The sequence below is a fragment of the Triticum dicoccoides genome, chromosome 3B, assembly GCF_002162155.2.
Source record: "Triticum dicoccoides isolate Atlit2015 ecotype Zavitan chromosome 3B, WEW_v2.0, whole genome shotgun sequence".
Classification (NCBI taxonomy): Eukaryota; Viridiplantae; Streptophyta; class Magnoliopsida; order Poales; family Poaceae; genus Triticum; species Triticum dicoccoides.
The window spans coordinates 152,311,066-152,321,449 of record NC_041385.1 but is presented as its reverse complement, the minus strand read 5'-3'; the positions used below and the strand labels follow the sequence as shown (position 1 = coordinate 152,321,449).

At 38.3% G+C, this 10,384-nt stretch overlaps 1 protein-coding gene across 11 annotated transcripts; it reads right to left on the bottom strand.

Annotated features, from left to right (window-relative positions):
* Window positions 1-2,182: 2,182 nt before the first annotated feature.
* LOC119275278 lies at window positions 2,183-6,755 on the bottom strand. 11 transcript variants are annotated; one of them, XR_005135602.1, is made up of 6 exons: window positions 6,320-6,755; window positions 6,102-6,203; window positions 5,282-5,459; window positions 3,154-4,371; window positions 2,931-3,038; window positions 2,183-2,550 (listed from the first exon to the last, which is right to left on the bottom strand). XR_005135602.1 is itself a non-coding variant. In XM_037556094.1 (3 exons), the coding sequence occupies exons 1-3, from the start codon at window positions 3,360-3,362 to the stop codon at window positions 2,396-2,398; spliced, it is 483 nt and encodes a 160-aa protein (XP_037411991.1). In that variant the 5' UTR covers window positions 3,363-5,275; the 3' UTR covers window positions 2,183-2,395. The 11 variants fall into 11 exon arrangements, 1 of the variants encoding a protein (XP_037411991.1); XR_005135605.1 differs by having other exon boundaries at window positions 2,183-2,561; window positions 2,931-3,034; XR_005135603.1 differs by having other exon boundaries at window positions 2,931-3,034.
* Window positions 6,756-10,384: the final 3,629 nt, after the last annotated feature.

Genomic DNA, 10,384 nt, shown 5'->3' with positions numbered 1-10,384 from the left:
TTCTATTACTCAGGAGAGTCATGAGGTAGACTGAGCCATGTGTGTCTATCCTGATCTAACGAAGAAGTAAACCTAGTTAGATTGTGGGCTTCATAGTTTGAGCCTCTCTTTTCATGGACAAAATTACATAGCATAAAAGAAGAACTAGCTATTAGAATATCCTTGATAACCACTTCATATTACCACCCTATTTATCTGCGATGACGGGAACGTATCCGGTGCACCGGAGCAATTGGTGCTACCGGTGCACCGGACCCTGTTACACATTCCAAAATGTTCGAAAAATCCTAAAATAATTTAGTGCATTGACACAACATCAATGTATGTTGCCACAAAAATTCAAATCAAAATACAAAACATTGCTTAAGATACAGAAATGACAAATTTCACATCGACGTGCCAATGGGCCAAAAATGAAGCCCAAGTTGTGTTATGTACTATTTTGTGCCAAATTTGTTATTTTTGTATCTCAAGGAATGTTCGAATTTTGACTTGAACTTTTTTGACAGCATACATTGTTGTCAATGTACTACTTTTTCCGAATTTTTACGAACATTTTTGAATATGCAATGGGCTACCGGTGTACCAGTAGCACCAATTACCTCGGTGCACCAGATACATCCCCCTGAGATGTCCTTGACCACGTTTAGACAGTCCATCGCAATGTGATATCTCTTGATCAAGCCCAAAGCAATGCCTTCACGACATGCCTCCAGGGTATCAGGATCTGTGACTCCCGGATGGACAAGAGTTGAAGCACTCAAGTATAAACCTTTGCCATCCCACGAATGCAGCAGGATCAGATCTGAACGAACAAACGCACACATTACTGGGTCAGACCATATGCGTCATCACTGTGGGGATTTGCAGGTGAGCCATATTTTATACTAGTAGACTGCCCGTGCGTTGCCACGGGCTTTTTAAATTTTATACTGGTTGCATAGCAAATTTTACATGGATATAAAAGGTAATCGGTAACACAGATTAAAAAATAACTAAAATCCACTTCGTTTGCATTGTATTTTGATAAATATAATAATTCAATCATATACATAGAAAGACTTAGCATATCTGATGCACAAAACAAAGGTGGTACAAAAAATGCATCATGTCTGATGCACAAAACAAAGGTGGTACAAAAACTGCATCGATGATTTTCTTCAGTTTGGTTGGAGTTGTGTAACTTCAGATTTGGTGTATCGGCTCAAAACGAACTCGCATAATACTCAAAAGGAAATGTGTGTTGTACTATAAATTGTGACATAAAAGGGAGGGAAGCAACCTCCTATTCCACTGTCAACTAAAGAAAAAGCCTAATTCAGCAGACACTCAGGGCCCGGTTGGAATCGGTGTAAGATTTTTCGTCCGGATTCAGTATACACATATATAATACTGGCCGCAGCGTGTCTTCCACCTATAGAAAAAATGATGCCTAGAGATCTGTATCATTTTACGGGGGTATTTAGGGGCCAAACATAATCCAAGCGGAGACTTTAAGCTCAAATATAAGGGTGAATCACGAGCAACATCAATTGTGAATAACAAGGCTACAACTTGCCCAGAGAATATGTGGTCACAAGTTTACAACATTTTTTCCATGTTAGCAAACTTAAAAAATATACAGTTGGATTAAGGAGAAGAGAAGTCTATAACACCACCTAATTGGATCCCCAAATTGTCGTCATATGTCCGGGCTATTCGCAAACCCCCAACCTAGACCATATGTAGGGAGATATATGTAGGGAGGAAATTGGGTCAGAACATGTCCGGACAACATGGCACGTCAAGGCGGACTACCTTTTCTCTTTCTATTTTCCTTTCATGGTAAAACCAAAGAAAATAATGCATTTAAGCTCTCATTATAGAAATTTAAGGGTGAATAAACCGAAATGTGAGGGTGGTCCTTAGCACATTGTGAGAACTTTCAAGTCTCATCAGTAGCACAATAAGCCTAATTCAAGGTGAGGCAATATAAAATGTCCCTAAAAATATTATTTTCTAAAATATTGCAAGGCCGCAGCCCGAAGATATTGACATTCTAAATTGCTAAGAGCTTAAATACAATCATGCTTCTCGATTTTCACCCCCATAGCGTGCAAAACAGGATGTAAAAGTCAGTAAATACTGTAGAAATAAAAAAATCAGTTGAGTTGATTTGGTCAATTAAAATCCAACAAATATATGCAGGGTTATTTCATGCTGCTATTTTAATGAGAACCAATGACCTCATTAGAATCATAATTAATCATCCATATTCATATTTACAATTTTGGGACAACTCATGGGAATTAGTCAATCAATACTAAAAAGAATGGTAGTACAGCTCTCGGGAGAAATTTCGTATAACACTCCACTGCTGGTTCTTCGTGTCAAAATTTCAGCATACATGTGAATATTAAATCAACCTTGCGTACCTAAAGAAATTAGGAAAAACACTAAGGCTGCAGTGCGGCTCACGTGTCCTCGTCAGTTTCGGCGTGCCTAATGCATCCTCGCCCGTTGTGGCACGGCCCCTACATCCTTGGTGGCGGCCCTGGCGCCCACATCCACCTGCATCCATGCTTGGGCATGAACAATTACCATTCACATATTAGTTCCTAACTGCGTAGCAATGCATATCTTGTCAACCTTACTAATTAGAAATATGCTTTTGATGTTCTTTTTTTGGTGACTAATCAGCCAAATATTTGGAAGTAGTAATTTAATTTTTTAATTTTTTTAATATTTTTTGTTGATAATATTTTTGCGATTGCAACATATGTAAAAAAAATATTGAGGTATATAAAATCAAAGTAAAGCAAAGACACCCCCCCACCTCGCATGTTTCTAAACATGAGAAAATTAGTTACTAAAGCCATAATAATGCATATCTATATATTATGTAATTCACTCTAAATAAATGAAAATCGCATTATACAAGTCAAGCATACTCAAAGGAGGTGGCAATATCTTTGTCCTGGACATTCAGTCGAACAGCTAATTCCAAGATGGGCATTCTATGGCTCTCCCCAGCTTGGTAGGCTGCACCAGGCTTCTTTCTCCAAATAGAAGAGCATAGTAAATGTTTTAGTAAATACATAGAGACGACGCATGGCACGAAACCATTATCCAGCAGTTGAAAAGCATCAAACTGGACGAGTTGACGAACTTTACCTGCTTGACAATCCCGCAGCCCCATCGAGCCTGGCGTCGAGCCCGCCAACCTCGGAGAATAACGAATCCCCACAGCTGCCGACTATACCACCTGCTTCCACAAGCACCCCTTCGGCCGCCAACAATGCCGCCTCCCGCCACCGATGGTCAACGTAAACATGCACAGAAACAATGAAATGGATAACACTTTTGCCCCCTCTATTACACATCAGAACAATCAAATTTCAAACCTCATCACAAAGCGGAGCATAATGTACTCAATAAAAATCAAGTAACCCTCCCTCACCAGCATCTACTCAATTAGACTACTAATCCGGTTACCTTCTTTTCGGGGCAAAAAATAACAAATCTACAACCACCCTCGCGCAAGCAAGAAGTAATATATAATGAAAAAATCAAACACAAATTCGACAAAGAACACACGGTACGGCCGCAACTATTTTCCACAATGTTATCTGGTGATAAATTTGCAACTATTTTTTGGACATATTTTCCACGAATGTCATCTGGTGACAAATTTCTATTTGCTATGAAGACATTTGTCAATGTTTCACACTAAAAAAAATATCAGATTCTTTAATTATTTTACTGTTCACCCAGGTTCAAGTGAGCTAGGGATTAGAACAACATTTTTGGACAAAGTACTACAGAAATAATCCAAGCAATCCTACTATAATATCGAGGCACACATATAAGTGATTATTCTCTCATGCAAACTGAAGTACTCCCTCTGTTTCTAAATATAAGTCCATTTAGAGATTTCAATATGGACTACATACGGATGCATTTAGACATTCTTTAGAGTGTAGATTCACTCAGTAGTCCATATTGGAATCTGTCAAAAGACTTATATTTAGGAATGGAGGGAGTAGTATATATATCCACCTCACGGGCTACTATATTAAGATGGCCAAGCCTTTGTTAATCATATGAACATGGTACAGGCAAGGAGGACATTAGCTAAGAAATGTAGTATCAAAGATTAGACAGATGAACATGCAAAATTTGATGTAGAAAACAAGGATAATCTTACCTGAATCTCTTCCGATGACTGCGCCTTGGCAGAGATGATATAGAAAATCTCGGCTGGGGTGTATTACTCGATGGGGGTGTCGTCTGGTAGCGGCGGCGTGCACGGCTGCATCAGAGTGTGACCTGCCACCATGGGCATAGGCGTTACAGATTGGCGAGTGGAAGTCGACGAAGGCGCTGGCATGCCTGCACGAGACATGCGCAAAATTATCAAATCAGCATTGAACGTACCATATAGATGGATCTCTCAAAATATACTCTCATTTCATCAATTCCTTTTCAGAAAATAAATGAAGTGGCTGGACCAATCTTAGCTCTGCTTGTATGTTGCTGCTCCAAAATCTTCCTCGAACTGGAGATTGACGGTCATATACTATGCATTAACTCTAAGGCAAAAACTTATTATCATCTTCAAAATAAACTCACGTGTAAGAAGATATCCATGAGAAGTACATCAAATTATGTATGAAAATATCTGAACCAAACAGAGCTCCTATTTATTCTCAGCTCATAGTTTTCATTCACTAAAATGTGTCGTTGGCCTAATATGCATGTTTGACCAAAAGTGTGATGAGGTGTTGGATCAGAGGTTTTAGTTAGGTCATGAACTGCTCCCATCACTCAACAGTTAACACGCGAGTTTGGCGAGAGCAACAGAAAGTATGGTTAGCATATACGAAACACAAGTACAGATCCATAAGCAGAGGACCCATATGGCCTGTGTGTTACCTGTTGTGGTGAAACCGTATGCTTTTTGACCAAAAATATATTTTAAGGCAACATGCAGATGAATAGCATGAAGATGTGGGCAAAAGGGCACACGTTTGTTTAAGTAGGTTTGATAGGATGCTTAAAATAAGAAGGTTTACTATAACCATGGGCCTTGTAGCAGAAGAAACAACAAAGTAACAATGCCGCCGAAACAAACGGATCTAGGAATTAAAGCGTGGACAAAAGAATGCAAATACCGAATACTTGCAAGAATAGAAATGCAAATTAAAACGGATCTAGTAACCCATAATTTTTAAATACAAATTATTTGAATATATTAAAAATCGAAAGCTTGCAAGAATAGAGATGGTCAGATGGAACATACCGAATACCGGCAGCGCACTAAAGACAATCACGAGGCAAATGCCCTTTCCGAGACCTCATTGCAGTAAATGTTCGAATAATATCCTTATCATCAACGGACTTGAGTACCACCTGCTCATTGTAACTTGTAACACATGACTTGAACCATTCATTATTGATCTTGCTACGCAGTTTGCTCCCTGTTAAAATAAGAAATCAGCTTTCTCTCTACTAGCGCTCGACAGAAAAACAGAAGTGTTCAGAAAACTTTAGAAAATGACAAATAAAAAATACAGTCATGCAAACTTAAATAAAATAACATGTTTGGCTTGACAGAACAAGGATTATAGGATCAGGAAAATCAGCTTCATCGACAAAATCTGATCTATATAACTTTAAAGTAGATACTTGGTTGTAGCTAAAATAGAATCAAGTGCCGCCGGCAGGTCCGGTCCTCGGATTTTAGGGGCCCAGGGCGAAACAAAATCCAGGGCCTTTAGTATAAAGGTCTAAATAATAATCAATCTATGCAGACATAAAATTTGAGGCCAAAAAATAAGGGCATCCAAAATCATTAAGCATATCAAATAATATATACATATATTACCTCAAAAATTTCTACTAACGTTCCGAGATGCAAATTAGTAATGATAGTAACTATCTATCTGATCCAACAATTTCTTCTCAATGCATACTTTCGAGATGGCATGACAGTACTAAAATTAAAAAGGACAATTATTTTTGGAAATTAGCACAAAGCTATGATAATATAAGATCCAGTTAAAAATCATCATCAAGAATCTGCCTCTCGCCTCTGGTTCATAAAACCTGCTAGGGCATACCTTATCTGGAATCTGCCTCTCGCCTCTTGTTGTTCACCTCTTGTTGTGGTGAACGGCGTTTATTATCACCTAGACGGCAGTGCTAACGACCTGATCGGTAAACTATAGAGATCAGAGAGAAGAAACAATCAGGCAAATCATTGGACAAATCTAGAATCAGAAATGCATAGGTCGCTGCTCGTTCGGAGGAAGAAAGATGAACATCCATATGTACGTACCTGGTGGCGCTGACGTCCTAGACTCCAGGCCGCGGATCGGCACCGAATCTGTATGCGAACGACGGCGGCTACAGGAACGGATCGGCGCCGGATCATTACGGAATCGGCCGGTCTAGATGGCGGCGACGAAGAGAGAGTTGGGTGAGTGGGAGGGGCGGATCTGGCCACCGGCTGAGTCCTTGGGTGCGGGTGCGGGGGGAGGGCGGCGGCGGTTTGGTGGCGCCCGCGGAGGAGGGGAGTGAAGTGGAGGCCGACGGGGCTGGGGAGAGGATGGAGGTGGGCGGCTACGGCGGCGGCCGCCGGAGGCAGGGCCAGTGGACGAACACCCATGCGGCGGCAGCGACGGCGCCGTGAGGAACCCTAGCGCACGAGGGGCTAGGGGACAGGAGCGACTCGTCCCTGCGTTTTTCTTTTCGACGGGAGATCGGGAGGAGCGGTGTTTCTCAGGGCTGGTTTTTTCTTCTGCAGTGCTTGTGTCGGGTGGGGAGGGGAGGTGGGAGGATGACGAAAATAAACCAGCAACGAAAATAAACCAGCGAAAATAAACCGTGCAGACTATTCACCAACTGCTCCATTAAAAGTAGAGATAAGTGAGATATAGCATTTGCACTAAATAGTCCCGCTCTGGGCGTTCGTTCCTAATTGGCCGACCCATCTTGGGGGTGCATTTCCTGGGTTTTTTTAACTGTCCTTCTTTTGGTTTACTTTTAAAAAAATTGAGCATTTTCATAATTCTTGATTTAAAAAAAAACTAGATTATTTCTAAAATTCGGGATCTTTTTTTTTGAAAGTTCATAAATTTGCAAAAGAGGCCAACATTTCATTATATTCTTGAACTTTTTATATCCGCAAACATTTTTTAGAATTGATGAAATTTTTAGTCCGTGAGAATTTGTCAAATGTATGTTTCTAATATTTTGAAAAACCAAAATTTGTTTTTTATTAAACCACTACGTGTTGGTTATTAGCTGGCGTGTAAGCAAGCGAGTGAACTGGATCGTTATTGGGATATGGCCCATTGCATGCGTGTGAGTGTGATAGTGCTAGTCAGCGCTTAAAATGCCGAATAGGACCACCACAGCTCAAACAAGAAATATGCTTAGTTATTTATTTTGAGGCAAAAGAAATACCCCAAGTACATGCAAAGACTATGCCTCGCTTAAAACAAGCTCGAGCGAGTGCCCGCCTTTGGTGATTACTTAGTGGACCGTGGCCGAACAAGCATATGACTGCACTGGCTTTACGGTTTTGGAACCTTTCACTTGGTTTTTAGAAGGTTTTTGATCGGTGATTTCTCTATTTTTTCCCATATTTTTATTTACTTTCTTATCAGTTTCATTCTAATTTTTTGTCTTTCATTGTCATTTTTCCTTTCTTTTTCTTTTCATTTACATTTCTCGAATACATGTAACTATTTTTAATACACAATGTATATTTTCCATATGCAGGACGGAACAAATTAGATACAGGTTGAACATTTTTCAATACACGATTATCATTCATCCAAATACATGTTGAATGATTGTAAATACACTATGAACATTTTTATTACACAACGAATATTTTAAAGCAAATATTTAACATTTTTAGAAAATAAGATGCTCATTTCTAGTAAAACATGCAAATATTTCTTTCGTGCTAATGAACCTATTTTAAGGGCGTAAATATTTCTAAAAATTGGTAGAACACAATTTAGAACCTTTTTTCCTGAAATATAAAGTATATTTTTTAAATGTGTGAACTGTTTTAAATGTCATGAAAATTTTATTTAATGGTTCAACTTTTTATAAATTGTGCAAATAAATTTTTGCATCTCATCATTTTTTTATAATGTCACGAAAATATTTTAAAACGAGTCAAAATTATTAAATGTTGAAACAATTGATGGTATAAACATTTTTATAACTGTTGTGAACAATTATTCTATATTTCCTGAACATTTATTTAATGCATGGATATCAATGAAAACTTCGAAAATGTATGTAATTTCTTTCATATATATTCAGAAAATATAATTAAAAGTAAATAAATAAAAAGAAAAAAGGAAACCTATAGTACGGTTTGTGCTAGCTAGCTTGTAAACAACGCATGGAAAACAATATGTGTTAGGACGTGCTACCTGGGTCGGGATCAACACAGGGGCGCTTGACGCGAGACGAGTATCTGGCTTGCCACGATAGCTATGTCTTGCTTATTGTAGACGTACGCTTCTCTCGGCTCTGGCGCCACCAGTAGTTGGCCGGCCAAATAAAATGGAAAAAGATCCACCGCCTCGCGAGCAGTCTGATCGTGTATGGCGAGCCCGTCAGTTTCTTCTTTTTTAATTTCTTGCAACATTACTCTTGTTGCGAAACCTCATCATCTCTAATTTCCTGCAACAAGAGCTTTGTTGTGAAATCTTCTCTTCTCTAATTTCCTGCAACAACTCCTCTGTTGCAAAAATCTCCTCTTCTTTAATTTTCTGCAACAAGAACCTTGTTGCAAAAATTGCAAACACATCTCCGCGTCTAATTTTCCGTAACACTATCCTTGTTGCGAAAATTGCAACATCTCCCGCTGCGTCTGGCACAGTCATCATTCGTTGTTGGCATTCCGCAACAACACTGTTGTTGCAGACACTTGTTCCAAAGGTGATGTGCGCGCATCGACCTCCGCCATGGCTGCTGCCACTGGTGTTTTGTAGCATCAACGACGATGGTGTATTGTGGTGGTCGGAGAGAGTCGGAGCTATGGTGGTGGGCGGCAACACAATGCTGCGATGTAGTGTTGGAAAAAAATGAATGGAGTTTGCACGGGGAAGAAGGTCAAGGGAGAACATGCGGGTGAGGACCCGTGGAGAACTCAAGATAAGGTTACAAGAAGAAAAACGGTCGGTGCTCCCACTGGGACACGCGTCATGAAGAAGAGGGGGCGGATGGAGCAAAAAATCAGTCGGCTGACACTAGATGTTTCCCAAATAAAATTCAGTGTTCGAAAGCTTTCTAGGAGAGGTTTTGGAATGTTCTATCGACAGGTACACAACGGATGCAGAACCTTTGATGTGATTTCCCCTTTTTATTTTTATTTTCCTTTTCTATCTGTTTCTTATTTTCAAATACATGTCTAGTTTTTGAAATATACTTCAAAAAAAATCATACACAGGTTGAACATTTTTCACATACATATTAAATACTTTTCAAATAAACATTGATTTTTTATCTGAATACACGTTGAACATGTTTCAAATACATAGTGAACATTTTAAACACATGTTTAATACTTTTCATAATTTCATGAACATTTTTTAGAAACATGAAAACAGTTGCTAAGTGTACACCATTTTTTCTAAATGTCAAAAAAAATTGTGTATATTTGAATTGTTTCAAAAACTGCACAAACAATTTTTTATATTTCGTTAACTATTTTTATAGATATACTGGAACATATTTTTAAATACAGGAATACTTTGCATGTCATAAACAACATTTTCAATTGTACTTATATTTTCGAAAATTACGCAAAGAAATATATATTTTCGTGGAAATTATTTTTGAATAGGTCCTGAATATATTTTTAAATAGGTGACATTTTCTTTAGTTTCACAAAAAAAATGAGTGGCACGAACAATTTTAAAAATTGCACCACAAATTTTTACATTTCATTAACGTTTTTCAGTGTGCGTCGAACCTTGAAAAATTTATACAAAATAATACCCCATAAATGTACATTTCATGAACATTGTTTATATATATTATGATTAATTTGTACGTGCTTTGCACGTAGCTGATTACGTATAAGCATGGTACTAAATTAGTGTAAAAAACTAAAGCACACATATATTATGATTAATTTTTTTGTAGAAGCTTCAAATGGAGATATCCGATAGGCATTTGTGGAATCATTTTTGGGCTTCGCAAGGCCGGATAACAACTATTGCCCAAAAAACATAGTACAATGATTTTCTTAATATGAAACATTAGATATAATCTTTGCCCTTTTATATATATAAAAATTGTTTAGGAAGTCCTTCAATTTATTGGACTCATACTAAAAACTTTTTTTTAGAAAAATGATGTGAAAGAAAAA